The sequence below is a fragment of the Salmo trutta genome, chromosome 14 (genome assembly GCF_901001165.1).
Source record: "Salmo trutta chromosome 14, fSalTru1.1, whole genome shotgun sequence".
Lineage (NCBI taxonomy): Eukaryota > Metazoa > Chordata > Actinopteri > Salmoniformes > Salmonidae > Salmo > Salmo trutta.
In genome coordinates, this window is record NC_042970.1 from 46,200,849 (window position 1) to 46,221,580 (window position 20,732).

General features: G+C 41.6%; 1 protein-coding gene across 1 annotated transcript; it reads right to left on the bottom strand.

Moving 5' to 3' along the window:
* Positions 1-737: 737 nt before the first annotated feature.
* LOC115147824 (voltage-dependent calcium channel subunit alpha-2/delta-2-like) lies at positions 738-20,729 on the bottom strand. The gene is made up of 9 exons (XM_029690105.1): positions 20,643-20,729; positions 7,527-7,571; positions 7,244-7,382; positions 4,500-4,631; positions 3,169-3,182; positions 3,077-3,124; positions 2,723-2,801; positions 1,607-1,656; positions 738-1,139 (listed from the first exon to the last, which is right to left on the bottom strand). The coding sequence occupies exons 2-9, from the start codon at positions 7,560-7,562 to the stop codon at positions 1,005-1,007; spliced, it is 633 nt and encodes a 210-aa protein (XP_029545965.1). The 5' UTR covers positions 7,563-7,571; positions 20,643-20,729; the 3' UTR covers positions 738-1,004.
* Positions 20,730-20,732: the final 3 nt, after the last annotated feature.

Genomic DNA, 20,732 nt, shown 5'->3' on the forward strand with positions numbered 1-20,732 from the left:
GCTATCCGTAAATAAAAAAAAACAGAAAATGATGCCGTCTGGTTTGCTTAATATAAAGAATGTGAAATGATTTCTACTTTTACTTTTGATACATTTTAGATTTTGCAATTACATTTACTTTTTATACTTAAGTATATTTAAAACCAATTACTTTTAGACTTTTACTCAAGTAGTATTTTGCTGGGTGACTTTCACTTTTACTTGAGTCATTTTCTATCAAGGTATCTTTACTTATGTATAAAAATTGGGTAGCCTACTTTTTCCACTACTGCGCAAAACAAACTCGCCCACTGGAACCTCTTCCCCAGACAAGACGTGTGTTTAGTAGCTACTCTAGAGAAAATGGGCTTCCAGAAAGTTGTTCAACAATCTTGGGCAGATGGCCAGGATATGGATTACATCCAACTAGTTTCTTCTTGGGCTGTCAACCGTCAAACAGCTATATGTCATTATAGGCTACGCTGCTATGATACTAGGCTGTGATACTGTGATGTAACTAAATAAAATATAAATACATAGCCTCTTGCTTATTGGTAATGTCAGAGATAGATTTGCATAGCTATCGTTGAACCTGAAGAAAGGTTTTATCCCTGCTAGCTAACGTTAGCTAGCTAGCTCCTAATCAAACAAACCTGACGACATGTTTGATGCATGTTGCCAGCTTGCTTTCAATGTTTCAACTCGAAATGGCTACCTGTTTGTTTGTTGTGATTGTGATTGTTTGTTGTGATTGACTGGCAAAGACAAACCCAAGAAAGACCCACCTCAAACCACACCCCCAAGACAACTCGTTTGCCTTCAGTCATGGCCGCTAGCATTTCTTAATGAGCATTGATAAAGAATTTGGCCTAAGCAGGAAGTGCAGTCACCCTTTAAGTCCAATGTAGATGAATTAGCATGAGTGCCAGTCTGTGCTGTCATGCCAACTCCTTGTCACTCAATGTCATTCCAAACAGCGACAGACTGCAATGAAGCATGATAGCACAAACAGACTGGCATTCAGGCTATAGATTAGGTATAGCTGAATGTTCTGAGCTAGGTGACCTCACCAAGGCATCCTGATAGACATTGGTCCACTGAACCTGCTTGGCACGGCTGCCTGTCAGGACCATCGGGCGGCCCAGCACATCCAGGTACTCCTGGTAACAACACACAGGAATAGCAAACAGTCAGGCATCAGCTGTGTAGCAATACTGATGTTACACATTTTGTAGCTTGCATACCAAATGGCACTGTATTCCCTTTATAGTGCACTACTTTGGACCAGGGCAAAGAGGGCTCTGGTTAAAAGTAGTGCACTATGTAGAAAATAGGGTGCCATTTGGGACGCTCCCGTGCTGATGTTACACAGGAAACTGAAAAGTATTTCACATGACTACGTGCTGTTGCTGATGGAAAGATGCTCAGTAAAGTTTGTCCAACTATATATCTTTGCCTGTCATCCAGCTGTAAGTGAAAACACTTCACAGTAATAACCTCAGGGTAATAATATATACGCTACATTAGAGTCAGTCTCTGGTAAACTACAACAATTCCAGGAAGCAGTGCCAGGAGGAGAACTGGCTGACCCAGGATCAGCTGTGTAAGAGGCACTAGACAAACCCACCTGGGTGTTAATCCTTATGGCACAGATGGAGCGGATCTCAAAATAGAAACCTAGAGGGAGAGCAGAGAGAGGGAGAGGGGATAAAAAGAGAGATAGGATGAGATGGCTGTGGGCTACACTAGTTAATTTAGCAGACAAGATTTGCTTAGAATTCCGTGGCATTATTTTATATTTTGAAGAATACATTTTGAACAAAGCTGATTAAAATATCAATATTTTTCCAAACGATTTGAGGGAGTGCGCACATCTGGCTATTCTGTGTTGAGAGGTTAACAAAGAAATAGGTATTCCTATATGCTTAATTTAGAGTTATTAATGTTACTTTAGTTGTAATACAAACGTTGGGCTGTATGTTTTGATTTTGAATATATTGTAAGGCTGCATGATGCGACTCTATTGCTTTGAAAATAGTTGCTTGAAACGCATGAGCTCTGCTTTGTTTTTTCGCTCAGACTGTACACACTACTCACAGCGGTATCCCCTTTGTGTGGCTGTAATGCACCCTGAAAAAATGTATGCCTTTTGCGGCCAGTGCTGCTCCCTCATCACGTGATCGGGTCTTTCTCACAGGCTACAAGTGAAGACACACATCGGGGACGCAACTGCACAAATCCTTATCGAATTCCAAGATGCATAGGCTTCTGGACTAGGGCTGTTATGGTTCCAGGCTTCCCTGTGGCTCAGTTTGTAGAGCACGGTGTGTGCAACACCAGGATTGTGGGTTCGATTCCCACGGGGGGCCAGTACAAAAAAATATAACTTTTTTTAAATCAAATGTATGCATTCACTACTGTAAGTCGCTCTGGATAAGAGCGTCTGCTAAATGACTAAAATGTAAAATGTAAAATGAGAAACAGAGCTCCCAATTATGGCACAGATGAGGGAGAGTGAAGATGGAGGTTGTGTATCAGGCACTTATAACCTAGGCTAGGGGTTATAAACTGAAAGACTACAGTAACTTCTCTTAAGCAGACAAGTGTCATGTTTATTAGGGCACAAGGAAATGAAAACGGCAATTTTGTTACAACCCCTTACTGCATCTATTTTTGGACAAGTTAAGAGGGATCTTCACTGATGCTGGTTAGGAAAAATAGCCCCTGCACCGATCCCACTCACATTTATTGGCACACGAAATCCATTGCAAGGGTGTGACATCATAGTTGTGCTGCCCCACAGAGAATGTAAAGACCTGCACCTAAGAAGAAAGATAATTCAAAGAACCCATTAATCTTTATTCAGGGACATTAACACAGAGATACACGGCCAACTGTGATGTCCATTGTGGTATCATTTGACCACAAATCCCATTTGGAAGATTCCTGTAACAGGAGGAAATAAGCAGGCGGAATTTTTTAAACCCTAGTGATGCATTTATGGATTCCAAGAATGAAGTCATCAATGAAAAAGTGATTGAAATTTCAGCTCATGTGTTTTGTGTTTGTGTTTAGTTTCTGAGAAACTAAGTTGTACCAGTTGAGCAGTTGTACTGCTCAAAGATGTCCTGAGCTCGATCCTCTCCTCCGTCAGTGAACAGCATGATTATTTTATTGCAGTGAGCTCGCGGGACATTCGTCTTCTAGAAAGAGAAACAGAAAGAGTGTGTGCTAACATTAATACAAAACACAGCAAGTGAATGATTAATACAGAATGTAAGTACGTGACGAATAAAGCAGGCAAGAGTGGAACACTGTCTATGTCCCAAAGGGAACCCTATTTAAAAATAAGGCACTATAAAAGGGAAGAGGGTGACATTTGGGACGCAGAAAATATGAGACAGAGGGGGGTTATAATGGAACACTTCAATTGTGCAGACTTGCTGACATTCAGTTCAGTTTTACAACCCAGCATATTTCCAACCATTCATATAACCATATAACCATTCACATTTAAGTCAACTTTTATTGTTTTACAGTATATTGCATTGTCGTGAAGGAAAGGACCAAAGAGATCCTATAATTCTAATAAGGACATCCTGTAGTCCTGTAATAAGGGCATCCTGTATTAATGTAATAACAGCATCCTGTATTCCTGTAATAAGGACATCCTGTATATCCTGTAATAACAACATCCTGTATTCCTGTAATAACAACATCTTGTATTCCTGTAATAAGGACATCATCTTTTCCTGTAATAAGGGCATCCTGTATTCCTGTAATAAGGGCATCCTGTATTCCTGTAATAAGGGCATCCTGTATTCCTGTAATAAGAGCATCCTGTATTCCTGTAATAAGAGCATCCTGTATTCCTGTAATAAGAGCATCCTGTATTCCTGTTATAAGGACATCATATATTCCTGTAATAAGGGCATCCTGTATTCCTGTTATAAGGACATCAAATATTCCTGTAATAAGGGCATCCTGTATTCCTGTAATAAGAGCATCCTGTATTCCTGTAATAATGAGCATCCTGTATTCCTGTTATAAGGACATCATATATTCCTGTAATAAGGGCATCCTGTATTCCTGTTATAAGGACATCATATATTCCTGTAATAAGGGCATCCTGTATTCCTGTAATAAGAGCATCCTGTATTCCTGTTATAAGGACATCATATATTCCTGTAATAACAACATCCTGTATTCCTGTAATAACAACATCTTGTATTCCTGTAATAAGGACATCATCTTTTCCTGTAATAAGGGCATCCTGTATTCCTGTAATAAGGGCATCCTGTATTCCTGTAATAAGGGCATCCTGTATTCCTGTAATAAGAGCATCCTGTATTCCTGTTATAAGGACATCATATATTCCTGTAATAAGGGCATTCTGTATTCCTATAATAAGGACATCCTGTATTCCTGTATTAAGGACATCATATATTCCTGTAATAAGGGCATCCTGTATGTCCTGTAATAAGGGAATCATGTATTCCTGTAATAAGGACATCATGTACCTGGGTAGTAGCGGGTGACCCCAGTGGCGCTACCAAACGCCTGCCAGAGTAGTGAAGGATCCTCTTGACTGTTCTCCATAAACACCTTCTCCAGCGCCTGGGTCCAGTTCAGCTCATTTAGAATCACTGGGGCTGAAGGGGAAGACCATGTAGAAGACGGATTGGTCTCACTTACAGTGCCTATAGAAAGTCTACACACCCTTGAACTTTTTTCACCTTTTGTTGCGTTACAAATGGGATTAAACTGGATTTAATTGGAATTTTTTGCCAACGATCTACACAAAATACTCTATGTCAAATTGAAAGAATAATTATACATATTTTTAAAAGATGAATGGAAAATCAAACACTAATATACCTTGATTAGATAAGTATTCACCTCCTGAGCCAATACATGTTAGAAACACCTTTGGCAGCGATTACAGCTGTCTTCTTGGTTAAGTCTCAAAAGAGCGTTGGCCACTGTATTGTGCAATATTTGCCCATTATTCTGTTGGAGACTATTTGACTTGAGCTCATTTTAGTTGCATAATGAGTCCGTTTATGATTTCATCATGCCATTATCAGTAGTAATAACTTGTTATTGGTTAGGATGTTGGAGCTGGAGAGTGTTATTGCAGCAACAAAGGGAAGTCCAGAAAGTCTTTGAATGTCCAGATACACCAAATGACCAAAAGTATGTGGACAACTGCTCGTCGAACATCTCATTCCAAAATCATGGGCATTAATATGGAGTTGGTCCCCCTTTGTTGATATAACATCCTCAACTCTTCTGGGAAGGTTTTCCACTAGATATTGGAATATTGCAGAGGGGACTTGCTTCCATTCAGCCACAAGAGCACTAGTGAGGTCAGCTCGCAATCTGCGTTCCAATTCATCCCAAAGGTGTTCGATTGGGTTGACATTAGGGCTCTGTGCAGGCCAGTCAAGTTCTTCCACAACAATCTCGACAAACCATTTCTGTATGGACCTCGGTTTGTGCACGGGGGCATTGTCATGCTGAAAAAGAAAGGGCCTTCCCCAAACTGTTGCCACAAAGTTAGAAGCACAGAATCGTCTACAATGTCATTGTATGCTGTAGCGTTAAGATTTTCCTTCAATGGAACTAAGGGGCCTAGCCCAAACCATGAAAACCAGCCCCAGACCATTATTCCTCCTCCACCAAACTTTACAGTTGGCACTATGCATTGGGGCAGGTAGCGTTCTCCTGGCATCCGCCAAACTCAGATTTGTCAGTCGGACTGCCAGCATGATCCATCACTCCAGAGAACGCATTTCACTGCTCCAGAGTCCAATGGCGTCGAGCTTTACACCAGTCCAACCGACGCTTGGCATTGCACACGGTGATCTTAGGCTTGTGTGCGGCTGCTTGGCCTTGGAAACCCATTTCATGAAGCTCACCGACAAACAGTTATTGTGCTGATGTAGTGAGTGTTGCAACCGAGGACTGATGTTTACGTGCTACGCATTTCAGGACTCGGCGGTCCCGTTTTATGAGCTTGTGTGGCCTACCACTTCGCTGAGCAGCTGTTGCTCCTAGACGTTTCCACTATACAATAACAGCAGTTACAGTTGACTGGGGCAGCTATAGCAGGGCATAAATTTGACAAACTGACTTGTTGGTGCCACGTTCAAAGTCACACAGCTCTTCAGTAAGGCCATTCTACTGCCAATGTTTGTCTATGGAGATTGCATGGCTGTGTGCTCGATTTTATACACCTGTCAGCAATGGGTGTGGCTGAAATAGCCAAAACCACTAATTTGAAGGTGTGTCCATATACTTTTGTATATATATTGTAGGTTACTGTCCTCCTGAAAGGTGAATTCCTCTTTTAGTGTCTGGTGTAAAGCGGACTGAAGCAGGTTTTCCAAGGATTTTTCCTGTGCTTAGTTCCATCCCGTTTCTTTTCATTCTGAAAATGTCCTCAGTCTTTGCCGATGTCAAGCATACCTATACCATGATGCAACTACACCATGCTCGATGTGTGGGTGGTTCAATGCATCATCCACAGCATAATTATTAACTTGACCATGCTTAAATATATATTCAATTTCTGATTTATTATTGGTACCCATCTACCAATCACTGCCCTTTTCTTTATGAGGCTTTCGAAAAGCTCCCTGGTCTTTCTAGTTAAATCTGTGATTGAAATTCAATACTTGACTGAGGGACCTTACATATGTTTTATGTATGGGGGACAGAGGAAGGGGTTAAATACAGAGTGAGTCATATAATTTATTATGTTATTTGTTAAGCAAAATTTAGACTTGCCTAAACAGAGGGCTGAATACTTATGCAACGACTATATTTTTGTTATTTAATTTGTAAAAATGTGAAACATTTTCTTTTGACTTTGACAATAGAGTATTTTGTGAAGATCAATGACAAAAAATACAACTAAATCTATTTCATTCGCACTTTTTAACGCAACAAAATGTGAAAAAAGTTCAAGGGGTTGTAGACATTTTTTTATAGGCTCTGTACCTGTGAAGGTAAGCCCTTTACACACACACAGCATTTGGTATGGAGTTTTTCTGCACCCAAAAAAGTATCACAAGCATTATTGAGGAGACAAACTCTCTGCCAAAATATTTGTTGTTTCACAACCATTGTGTCAAATGTGTTGTACATCAGTTGTTCTACCCAAGTGTGTACAGGGCCATAGTCTCAACTGAGCAGCAAATGACTGCTAAATAACATAATAACAAGATAATCATTGTCCATGCACTAATGCGAAACTCACCTCCTTTATAGATGTCTGTGGGGATCTGAACGGCTGTGAAGGAGTAGTTGACCTTATTTTTGAAGTTAGGGTCATACACAAACTCCACCTGAAGTGGAGGGCTCACCGTTTCCCCATCACCATCTTGCAGGGAGTACTGCTAACACACATACACACGCACACACACACACACACACACACACACACACAATATTACTACCACTTCATTCTTCAGCAGATTTCAAAAGCTTTATCAACAAATGAGAGAGGATGTGTAGAAATTAGCTTTTCACTTTCTACTCACGTAGTCTACCTCTGCCTTGGAATCGTAATACGTCATGTTCCACTCCTGGTAGACAGAAAAACAACATGGATGATGACAAGTTGGCCTAGAGTTGCAAAGCTAACGGTAATTTACCAAAGATCTGGAATTGTAAGTAATTTTGGTAATTAACAGGTAATCTATGGCAATCTATGGTAATTTTGGTAATTTATAAAAATGTATTCATATATAGTATTCATTTTTTGTATATGTGTTCATATTGACTTTGAGTTTCTAGTGGATAGACCATATAGTTAAAGTGAAAATAGCCTAATTAATGAAAAAAAAGCATCTAGTCAACAATGTCATTATTTTCAATGAACCAAGCAACTCCTCCAACTATTGACTTTTTCACAACTGCCACCAGTTTGGCACCAAAACATTTAAAACAAAGACATATTGAGGTAGCAAAATAAATAGAAGTATGTCAAAAAATATATAGGATATTTCATGCTGAAAACCTCACATTAAACACCAACGGTATTCACTAAGTTGATGGTTTATATTTAGGATAATGTTTTACAGCTTTGTCATTTTATTTTATTTGGCCTATATTATATATTTGACATGTGATAAGTCCACACAGAGGATCAGAAATAATTACGGACACCTGTGATTATCTGGAGTATCTAAAAAGGCCCCTAGACGTAATCTGATCAAATAAAATAAAAACTTGAAAGTTACCAAACTTCTGGTAGTTTACTGGTAAACCTCTAGAGTTTCCAGTAATATACCCTCCCCTTGCAACCCTACGTTTGTCACAATCTTATAATAGTGTAACCAGAGTTAACAACCACACTCCCTCAACAAGTAAAAAATAAATTGGAAATGCTAATCTGAAACAAACTGTCCTGCTGTCATGAAGGAACACCACAAACTACACCCCTGTATTTCATATACATAATACACCCACGACAATACGACAGTGCTGTCAAACCCACTGAATCATCCAATCAAACTCTTTTTTTGTCGGTGCATAAGGAGGGGAAGAGTTGTTACTTGTGAGCTCTGATGGTTCGTACACAGCGAGCGAGCCAGTGGTGGTGAGGCTCACAGAGGGAGTCACTGCTGCTGGGAGGGCTGGGGTGGTGTGGCGGGGGAGGGAGGGAGGATGGGGGATGAGTCCACAGGCCCTGTCCTGCCTCAATGGGCTAAAAAAGTGGAATGTCAATGTGTGTAGGACATGTGCCCCCCCCCCCCCCCCCCCGCCCCCCCCGCCGAGCTGGCCATGCTTTTCGCTACACCCGCAATAACATCTGCTAAATATGTGTATGTGACCAATAAAATGTGATTTGATTTAGTCCGCGCCACCAGTTACAGCTCCAGCTATCCCAGCCCAGCACTGTCGAACCAGCTCATCCCTGAGCTCCGTCCTCTGCCCCTGACTGGTGATCTCAGAACACCCTGGCTGAAATAATGACTGACTGTGCGCATGGATGGATGATTGATGATACTGTGTGGCATGGGATGAGCGCATTCTAAACTTTGCAAATCTGAGTAGATTACAAGGAAATAGTACTATTGGACTCCAGCAGCTGTAAACAGACATGGTGGTAAACCTTTGAGTTTCATGGTGAATAAGGGGCATGGAATCTGATGAGAAGAAGAAGAATACATGGGACTTCTAAAATGCTTTTCAAGGACCTAAAGTCACTTTACAAAAAACAGATATCCAAAGAAAACAATGGCAGACTAAAAAGCAGAGAGAAAAATCATGAAACAAAGAGAAGAGGGGTAGAGCTCAAGGAAGGGTAAGAGTGTGATGTGTCAGTGTATGAGTAAACCAGCAGGTGTTGTGTGTGTGCATGGGGTGTTTTTGGTTTCACTATCCTTGTGGGGACCAGAAGTCCTCACAAGGATATTAAAATCAGCAAAATTCAGACAAGTGGGGGCATTTCGCCGGTCACCACATTAAAAGGCTATTTTAAGCTTTGGGGTTAGGTTTAGGGTTACAATTAGGGTTACAATTAAGGTTAGGGGTTAGGTTTAGGAGTTAGGGTCAGGGTTAGGGGTTTGGGGTTAAGGTTAGGTTAAGGGTTAGGTTTGGGAATCAATTGTTTGTTCCCCACAAGGATAGCAGTAAAAAAAAAAAAAAGTATTCTGTGTGTGTAAGAGTGTGTATGGAAGAGAGAGTGTGTGTGTGGGGGGGGGGGGGGGGCTTATGGGTAGGCCATGGTGAAGAGGTGGGGCTTTAGGTGGAACTGAAAGGTGGTGATGGACTCAGAGTCACAGAGGGAGTTCCAGGGCCTGATTAAAGTACCTTAGGTAATCATTTCATAGAGCACCTCAAATATTTCCTTAGGTAAGGGAATACTTAAGGGGGTTTACTGTAGTTTGAAGGCATGTATGGCAGAAAGAGTATTTACATAGGAGACGGCTTAATTCACTGACTAGAGGTCTCGTCAAAGAGATCGCATTTGTTTTGTGAGATAGCAAAATATAACTTCTATAATGAAGACAGGACAACCAAACTGCTTCAGAAGAGAATACACCACGTTTCTTGAAGTTACTGTTTTCTCAACTTGTTTCAATTACTTTCTAGCATGTCAAGCTAGCTTACAGAAAAGCCAGCTAACTAGCAAGCTAACTTTTCCATGGATTAAGCTCCTTCCACAAAAAACAAAAACAAATCTAATTTCCTGCAATTCTACATATTTTCCAATGGCTTTGGCCCATAAACAGGGTGGAATAAAAATGTAAAAAAAATATTTGTATTTTTCAAATCACAGGTCTGATGTAGGGATGCACAAAATATCGGTAAGCATATCGGAATCGGCCGATATTAGCTAAAAATGCCAACATCGGAATCAGCTCTATGTACAGTGGCAAGAAAAAGTATGTGAACCCTTTGGAATTACCTGGATTTCTGCATAAATTGGTCATCAAATTTGATCTGATCTTCATCTATGTCACAACAATAGACAAACATAGCATGCTTAAACTAATAACACACAAAGTATTGTATTTTTCTTGTCTATATTGAATACATAATTGAAACATTCACAATGTAGGTTGGAAAAAGTATGTGAACCTCTAGGCTTATGACTTCTCCAAAAGCTAATTGGAGTCAGGAGTCAGCTAACCTGGAGTCCAATCAGTGAGACGAGATTGGCGCTGCCTTGCCCTATAAAAAAACACTCACAAATTTGAGTTTGCTTATTCACAAGAAGCATTGCCTGATGTGAGCCATGCCTCAAACGAAAGAGATCTCAGAAGACTTAAGATTAAGAATGGTTGACTAGCATGAAGCTGGAAAGGGTTACAAAAGTATCTCTAAAAGCCTTGATATTCATCAGTCCACAGTAACACAAATCAAATCAAATTCTATTAGCCACATGCTCCGAATACAACAGGTGTATTCGGCGCAGTGAAATGTTTAATGCTTACAGTGAAATTCTTACTTACGAGCCCCTAACCAACAATGCAGTTTCAAAAAAATACGGATAAGAATAAGAGATAAAAGTAAAAAGTACTTAAAGAGCAGTAGTGAAATAACAATAGCGAGACTATATACAGGGGGGTCCCGATACAGAGTCAATGTGTGGGGGCATCGGTTACTTGAGGTAGTATGTACATGTAGGTAGAGTTATTAAAGTAACTATGCATAGACGACAACAGAGAACAGCAGTGGTATAAAGAGGGGGGGGGGGGGCAATGCAAATAGTCTGGGTAGCCATTTGACTAGATGTTCAGGAGTCTTATGGCTTTGGGGTAGAAGCTGTCTACAAGCCTCTTGGACCTAGACTAGGCGCTCCGGTACCATTTGCCATGCTGTAGCAGAGAGAACAGTCTATGACAAGGGTGGCTGGAGTCATTGACAATTTTTAGGGCCTTCCTCTGACACCGAGCAGTTGCCATACCAGGCAGTGATACAACCAGTCAGGATGCTCTCGATGGTGCAGCTGTAGAAACTTTTGAGGATCTGTGGACCCATGCCAAATCTTTTCAGTCTCCTGAGGGGGAATAGGTTTTGTCGTGCCCCCTTCACGACTGTGTTGGTGTGCTTGGACCATGTTAGTTTGTTGGTGATATGGACACCAAGAAACTTGAAGCTCTCAACCTGCTCCACTGCAGCCCCGCCGATGAGAATAGGGGCGTGCCCAGTCCTCTTTTTCCTATAGTCCACAATCATCTCCTTTGTCTTGATCACATTGAGGGAGAGGTTCTTGTCTTGGCACCACACTGACAGGTCTCTGACCTCCTCCCTATAGGCTGTCTCGTCGTTGTCGGTGATCAGGCCTACAACTGTTGTGTCATCAGCAAATTTAATAATGGTGTTGGAGTCATGCCTGGCCGTGCAGTCATGGGTGAACAGGGAGTACAGGAGGGGACTGAGCACGCACCCCTGAGGAGCCCCTGTGTTGAGGATCAGCGTGGCAGATGTGTTGTTACCTACCCTTACCACTTGGGGGCAGCCCGTCAGGAAGTCCAGGACCCAGTTACAGTGGAGGTGTTTAGTCCCAGGGTCCTTAGCTTATTGATGAGCTTTGAGGGTACTATGGTGTTGAACGCTGAGCTGTAGTCAATGAATAGCATTCTCATATAAAAGTGTTCCTTTTGTCCTGGTGGAAAAGGGCAGTGTGGAGTGCAATAGAGATTGCATCATCTGTGGATCTGTTGGGGCGGTATGCAAATTGGAGTGGGTCTAGGGTTTCTGGGATGATGGTGTTGATGTGAGCCATGACCACCCTTTCAAAGCACTTCATGGCTACAGAGATGAGTGCTACGGGTCGGTAGTCATTTAGGCAGGTTACCTAGGTGTTCTTGGGCACAGGCACTATGGTGGTCTGCTTAAAACATGTTGGTATTACAGACTCAGACAGGGAGGGGTTGAAAATGTCAGTGAAGTCACTTGCCAGTTGGTCAGCGCATGCTCGCAGTACACGTCCTGGTAATCCGTCTGGCCCTGCGGCCTTGTGAATGTTGACCTGTTTAAAGGTCTTACTCATTTCGGCTGCAGAGAGCGTGATCACAGTCTTCCGGAACAGCTGGTGCTATCATGCATGTTTCAGCGTTATTTGCCTCGAAGCAAGCATAGAAGTAGTTTAGCTCGTCTGGTAGGCTCGTTGTCTATAAATGGAGAAAGTTCAGCTCTGTTGCTACTCTCCCTATGTGTGGCCATCCTGCAAAGATGACTGCAAGAGCACAGTGCAGAATGCTCAATGAGATTTAGAAGAATCCTAGAGTGTCAGCTAAAGACTTACAGAAATCTCTGGAACATGCTAACATCTCTGTTGACGAGTCTACGATACGTAAAAACACTAAACAAGAATGGTGTTCATGGGAGGACACCACGGAAGAAACCACTGCTGTCCAAAAAAACATTGCTGCACGTCTGCAGTTTGCAAAAGTGCACCTGAAGGTTCCACAGCGCTACTGGCAACATCAAATCCTCATCCCAACTGTAAAGTATGGTGGAGGAAGCATCATGGTTTGGGGCTGCTTTGCTGCCTCAGGGCCTTGGACAGCTTGCAGGTTCTAATTTTCAGAGTAAATAACTCACGGACACTAGAAAAGCTTAACCAGGTTTAATTCTTCCCAAAAGGTCGATACAGCTGTATTTCAAACACAGATATGGCTTCCCCCGTGGTAGTATTCATACCCCACTTTGGGTGGAGTCTCCTCCTTATCGCTAAACATTGCATAATTATTGCTAAGCAGGGCGCTAAGTGATATGAGCCTTCAACGGTTTCTTGTCTCTTTTTAACTGATGTTCAAATACTTCTGAGTATAACAATGTTCAAAGTTTCACCCAGAATCCAACACTATCGTCGATGGAAAAATGAATTCCTAAGTTTATCAAGACATTTTGCAGGAGAATGTTAGACTCTGTCCGCCAATTGAAGCTCAACAGAAGTTGGGTGATGCAACAGGACAACGACCCAAAACACAGAAGTAAATCAACAGAATGGCTTCAAGAGAAGAAAATACGTCTTCTGGAGTGGCCCAGTCAGAGTCCTGACCTCAACCCGATTGAGATGCTGTGGCATGACCTCAAGAGAGCAGTTCACACCAGACATTCCATGAATATTGCTGAACTGAAACAGTTTTGTAACGAGGAATGGTCCAAAATTCCTTCTGACTGTTGTGCAAGTCTGATCCGCAACTACAGAAAACGTTTGGTTGAAGTTATTGCTGCCAAAAGGGTCAACCAGTTATTAAATCCAAGGGATCACATGCTTTTTCCACCCTGCACTGTGAATGTTTACACGATGTGTTCAATAAAGACATGAAAACATATAATTGTTTGTGTGTTTTTAGTTTAAGCAGACTGTGTTTGTCTATTGTTGTGACCTAGATGAAGATCAGATCAAATTTTATGACCAATTTATTCAGAAATCCAGGTATTTCCAGAGTTCACATTTTTTCTTGCCACTGTATAGTTTAACGCCGATGTGCAAAACCGATGTCAAAGCTGACGTTCATACCTGTATAACTTAGGTAGATGACGTAATGACGCAACGAAAAATACAGCGTTACACGTACAACACAGCATTCCTAACCTAGCCCACAATGTCTGCTGTGTGGATCTATTTTGAAGTTTCAAAGGAAGATAACAAAAAGGCCATATGCAACGTTTGAGCTGCTATTATTGTAAGGATCCACGCTGGAGACGAGAAGCAGGTACAGGGAGTGAATATTTAATAACCACGGACATGAAGAGAATACAGACAGTGTTTGGACAGGGGAAATGGAAAAGACAATAATGCTGACACGGATGAAACAGACAGATATAGGGAAGGCAATCAAAACGTGAAGGAGTCCAGGTGAGTCCAATGATGGTGACAGGTGTGAGTAATGAAAGGCAGCCTGGCACCCTCAAGCACCAGGGAGGGAGAGCGGGAGCAGGTGTGACAATCATTTCCAGAGGAGGGGAGAAGCCCGTGTGGCTCAGTTGGTAGAGCATGGTGTTTGCAACGCCAGGGTTGTGGGTTCGATTCCCATGGGGGACCAGTACCAGTACGAAAATTTTAAAAAATTTATGAAATGTATTCACTACTGTAAGTCGCTCTGGATAAGAGCGTCTGCTAAATGACTAAAATGTAAATGAAATCTTTCAATACCACAAACCTAATTATTCATTTGAAAAGTGCATCACCCCCAGACGTTCAGTGACTATGTAGAACAAAAGCAGAAAAATCTAAGTGCACACTTCCAACAACTAAACAAGTTCAAGTCAAGCAGTCATTTGAAAGAGTAATAATTTCAGCGAGACAATTCAAAGGCGAAATCCTTTAATGCCAAAATAATGGAATTCATTGATGTTGTATAGCACACTGATTTACTTATACAACTAATATAAGGACAGGACATGAGACGGGAGTAGAAATCAACGTGGGCATTGTTTAATGCGTTTCACAGGAAGAAGGAAGACAAAACTAGAATATCAATACACAACAATTGCCCTTGACAATCAACCGTTCTCTGTCGTGGATGAGCACCTCGAGTCCCGGTATACACTACCAAGTAGGCGCTATTTTTCAAATGTTGCACTACCGGAGTTACACGGTATTGTTGAAACGCACATCCATGAGCTACTTGCTATGGGCGTCACTGCTATTAGCTTCATGACTGACATTTGGACCAGCAATGTCAGCCCCATGAGCATGCTGAGTCTGACAGCACAGTGGGTCGATGAGGATTTCGTACTGAGGAAAGCCGTATTGCATGCTCAAGAATGTGCTGGTTCTCATACCGCTGCTGCCATTTCAATGGCATTTGAGAACATGTTTGAAACGGGAAAATCCCCAAGAACAAAGTGCTACGTGATAATACACGTAACATTTTTTTATTTTTTTGTTCACCTTTATTTAACAAGTTAGGCCAGTTGAGAACAAGTTCTCATTTACGACTGCGACCTGGCCAAGATAAAGCAAAGCAGTGCGACACAAACAACACAGAGTTACACATGTAATAAACAAACGTACAGTCAATAACACAATAGAAACGTCTATATACAGTGTGTGCAAATGAGGTAAAATTAGGGAGGACCCATTACGGACGCAGGCAATGAGGCAGTGATCGCTGAGATCCTGGTTGAAGACAGCAGAGGTGTATTTAGAGGGCAGGTTGGTCAGGATGATATCTATGAGGGTGCCCGTGTTTACGGATTTGGGGTTGTACCTGGTAGGTTTCATGATAATTTGGGTGAGATTGAGGGCATCAAGTTTAGATTGTAGGACGGCCGGGGTGTTAAGCATATCCCAGTTTAGGTCATCTAACAGTACAAACTCTGAAGATAAATGGGGGAGCAATTAATTCACATATGGTGTCCAGGGCGCAGCTGGGGGCTGAGGGGGGCTGTAACAAGCGACAACAGTGAGAGACTTATTTCTGGAAAGGTGGATTTTTAAAAGTAGAAGCTCGAACTGTTTGGGCACAGACTTGGATAGCATGACAGAACTCTGCAGGCTGTCTCTTTGCAGTAGATTGCAACTCCACACCCTTTGGCAGTTCTATCTTGGAGGAAAATGTTGTAGTTGGGGATGGATATTTCAGAATTTTTGGTGGCCTTCCTAAGCCAGGATTCAGACATGGCTAGGACATCAGGATTGGCGGAGTGTGCTTAAAGCAGTAAAAAAAACTAACTTAGGGAGGAGGCTTCTGATGTTAACATGCATGAAGCCAAGGCTTTTACGGTTACAGAAGTCAACAAATGATAGCGCCTGGGCAATAGGAGAGGAACTGGGGGCTACAGGGCATGGGTTAACCTCTACATCACCGAGGAACAGAGGAGGAGTAGGATAAGGGTACGGCTAAAGGCTATAAGAACTGGTCGTCTAGTGCGTTGGGGACAGAGAATAAAAGGAGCAGATTTCTGGGCGAATAGATTCAAGGTATAATGTACAGACAAAGTATGGTAGGATGTGAGTACAGTGGAGGTAAACCTATGCGTTGAGAGATGAGAGGTTTCGTCTCGAGGCATCAATTAACGTAGGTGAGGTCTCCGCATGTGTGTGGGGTGGGACGAAAGAGCTATCTAAGGCCTTTTGAGCGGGACTGAGTGCTCTACAGTGAAATAAAACAATAAAAAACTAGCCAAGACATCAGTAGACATAGGCATATTGACATTAGAGAGAGGCATAAAGCAATCACAGGTGTTGATCAGGAGAGCGAAGACAACAACGGGTAAATGTCGATGAATGGGCAGAGCGGGTCGGTTAGGTACATACAGGATCTGAGTTCGAGGCTGGGGCCGACAGGTAAACAAAATGAGGTACCGTGTTATTGAAACAGTCCAGGGGGCATCAGCTGTGTAGCCGATTGATCATAGGGTCAAAGAGCAGCAATAGGTAAGCCAGGGTGCTGTTCGGTAGTCACTACTACGGGCGAGCAGGGGACATAGCATTCAGAAAAGCTAGTGGGCCGGGGCTAGTGGATGGTTCTGCGGCGATATCGTAACCGAATAGCCTGTTGAGACCACATCGGGCGATCACGTTGGCAGTCCAGTCGTGATGGATCGGCGGGGCTCCGTGTCGACAATAAAGGCTTTGGAAGAATGCGGAGTCGCCAGTTTGCCATGCATGGCACACACACTGCAACTGGCTGTGAATGAATGTGTTATGTCCCAACGCATGAAATGTGACAGCGGCAACAAGTAGGAAGATAGTGGGTCATTTTAAACACTCACAGCTAGCATACAACTGCCTGCAAGCAATACAGGAGCAGCTTGGAGTGAAAACAGAACAGCACTTTTGACATAATGGAGAGCCTGCTGGAACAAAAACGAGTGCTTGGCGTGCAACAATCAGTACAAACCAGTGGACTCTCATTGAAAACGCACTCCTAGCGCCATTCGAACAACTGACTCGAGAAATAAACTCATCAACTGCGTCTGCAGCAGACGTGAAACCCTCTGTCATGGCATTGAAACGCCTGCTCAACAAAACTACCAACAGACCGCGGGGTTAACTTGAAAAAGTACTCTACTAGAGGCTGTGAACAAGCGATTCGGTGGCATTCTCTCTGAGCCTCTTTACTGTGTCACCACCATGCTCGATGCGAGGTACAAGGACCACTAATTCGATGCAGACAAGAAACAGGGTTTACGTGAATTGTTACAGACACAGCTGGACAAGATGGAAACGGACACAGTGACAGTGCACACTGAGGAAGAGGACCCACGACAGAAGAGGCCACGGACAGACAGAGCTGAAACTTTACTGCTTGACATGTATGATGAAATCCTGGTTGAGAATGAAATGACTGAACAAATGAACAATGAAACGGCACAGCAAGTAAGTGAAATAAATAGGTTTGATTATGTTTTACTGATGGGGACATACGGAAATGCCAACAAAATAACCTTTTGATCAGTTTGTGTGTTTCAACTATTTAACTGTACTAGAATGCTTAAAAGGCTGCTATTTTTTTATATCTGTTATTGGTATTGTTTTTATTTTGGCAAGGAAAATATCGGTATTGGCCAAAAATGTCATATCGGTGCATCCCTGTCAGATGTATTCAGGATTCTTTTTGAAGTTGAATACACACTCAACATTTTACCACTTGGTTAGAAGATACTTTGAGATTATTTGGGCATGAAATTTAGAGTATTCTAACTGGGGAACATTGAATTACATTTTTATTTTATGCTCATATTGTCACGCTCTGACCTATGAGAGCTGTTTTTTCTCTGTGTAGTTAGGTCAGGGTGTGATATGGGTGGGCAGTCTATGTTTGTTGTTTCTATGTTTAGTTGTTTTTCTATTTCTATGTTGAGTTTAGGGATGATCTCCAATTAGAGGCAGCTGGTTCGTGTTGTCTCTAATTGGAGATCATATTTAAGTTGGGGTTTTTCTATGGTGTTTTGTGGGTAGTTGTTTTCCGTTTTGCGGTTGTTGCCTGACGGAACTGTTTGCTGTCGTTTTTGTTCCTTTGTAAAGTGCTTCATTTTTTCATTAAACAATAATCATGAGCACTCAACACGCCGCGCCTTGGTTCCCTATATACGACTGCCGTTTCACATATTAACGGTTGGTGGCAGTGGCTAGCCATAGGATGGACTGCAGTCTCTCCTTGTCCATAAGAAACAAACATTAACTATTCCTTTAAAATAGGACCGTAGAAAATCCTGACTAGAGGTAGCTCTCCAAGACGGTTAGCCACCACTGATCTATGTTTCCCAAATCCTGTGGGTTTGAATATGTTCATGTGACATTTGATTCTACAAATTATCCCACTATGAAGAAACATCGAATGAATATCAATTTTCAGGTGGTTGAGGCTGATTTGCAAAACCTTGCCATCATCTTACTCTGCATAGGCAAGCTCTTTTGCATTTATGCCTACCATTTTTGCCTAGTGACCATTAATATGGTCGAATCCGGAACCTATAATTTCGAAAACGAAACGTTTATTATTTCAGTGAAATACGGAACCGTTCCGTATTTTATCTAATGGGTGGCATCCCTAAGTCTAAATATTCCTGTTACATTGCACAACCTTAAAATGTTATGTCATAATTATGTACAATTCTGGCAAATTAATTACGGCCTTTGTTAGGAATAAATGGACTTCACACAGTTCGCAATGAGCTAGGCGGCCCAAACTGCTGTATATACCCTGACTGCTTGCACGGAACGCAAGAGAAGTGACACAACTTCCCTAGTTATAAGAAATTCATGTTAGCAGGCAATATTAACTAAATATGCAGGTTTAAAAATATATACTTGTGAATTGATTTTAAAGAAAGGCATTGATGTTTATGGTTAGGTACATTGGTGCAACGACAGTGCTTTTTTCGCAAATGCGCTTGTTAAATCATCACCCGTTTGTCAAAGTAGGCTGTGATTCGATGAGAAATTAACAGGCACCGCATCGATTATATGCAACGCAGGACACGTTAGATAAACTAGTAATATCATCAACCATGTGTAGTTAACTAGTGATTATGTTAAGATTGATAGTTTTTTATAAGATAAATTTAATGCTAGCTAGCAACTTACCTTGGCTTCTTGCTGCCCTCGCGTAACAGGTAGTCAGCCTGCCACGCAGGCTCCTCATGGAGTGCAATGTAAGGCAGGTGGTTAGAGCGTTGGACTAGTAACTGGAAGGTTTCAAAAACTATTCCCAGAGGTGACAAGGTAAAAATCTGTTGTTCTGCCCCTGAACAAGGCAGTTAACCCCCGTTCCTAGGCCGTCATTGAAAATAAGAATGTGTTCTTAATCTGACTTGCCTAGATAAATAAAGGTATATTAAAAAAAATATATATATATATATATATATATATATGTTTTTTTATTACTTTTTTATTTTATTTTATTTTATTTATTTTTTAAATCGGCGGCCAAAAATACCGATTACCGATTGTTATGAAAACTTGAAATTGGCCCTATTTAATCGGCCATTCCTCTTATAGAGGTCGACCGATTTATCTTAGCCAGGTCGCAGTTGTAAATGAGAACTTGTTCTCAACTTGTCTACCTGGTTAAATAAAGGTGAAATATATATATATTTTTAAACTTACCACCACAGTGGAGCTTCTCAAAGTAATTTTTTCTTCACCTCAAATAGCAAGTAAACAAAGTCTGTTTTTAGATCCATTGAGAATGACAATAGGTCTTCAACATAGCCTATTTGAAAAATCTTTCCAGCTCTCTTTTGATAACCACTTAGCGTGAATGTGAAAAAATAGTAATGCTCTGGTGGAAACGTCATAAAATAGGCCTACCTGATTACTTCTTATCCCTGACGCAAATAGAGGGCCCAGAATACTTTATCCAATGTTGCAAGTTACTAGTGTGAGCTTCATGCTGGACCCAAGTTAATAGTTGATACAATGTTTCAAGTTCCTTGCAGACAAACCATGCGAAGCGAATGTGACTTATGATATTTTCTTTTATCAGGATATTTTCTACCTGCAGGCTGCAAGGTTTTTATTTGTTATCTTTATGTAGGCTATTTTTACATAGTTGTCAATGGCAATATAAGTTACTTTTAGAATTTTGATTAACCACATGTTAATGATTTTGAGATACAAAGACTTTATTATAAATTAAATGAAACTGTTCCACAAAAATGTGCATATGAAAATTATAACTGGCATGCAGATCGGTAGAAAAGGTTAGCCACCCCTGGTGTAGCCTATTACCTACCGGCAAATCAAGGATCGTAACAGCAGAATCTGCAGAAGCCAGCTGTCACGACTACTCCTGCTCCCTCCCTCCGGCACATTGCTGAGGATG

Coding starts and splice junctions, on each gene's coding strand:
- LOC115147824 (XM_029690105.1), bottom strand. CDS start 7,562: ATGACGTATTACGATTCCAAGGCAGAGGTAGACTAC. Junction 7,383..7,526: donor CCAAGGCAGAGGTAGACTAC/GTGAGTAGAAAG, acceptor TATGTGTGTTAG/CAGTACTCCCTGCAAGATGG. Junction 4,632..7,243: donor CACAGACATCTATAAAGGAG/GTGAGTTTCGCA, acceptor CTTCCCCTTCAG/CCCCAGTGATTCTAAATGAG.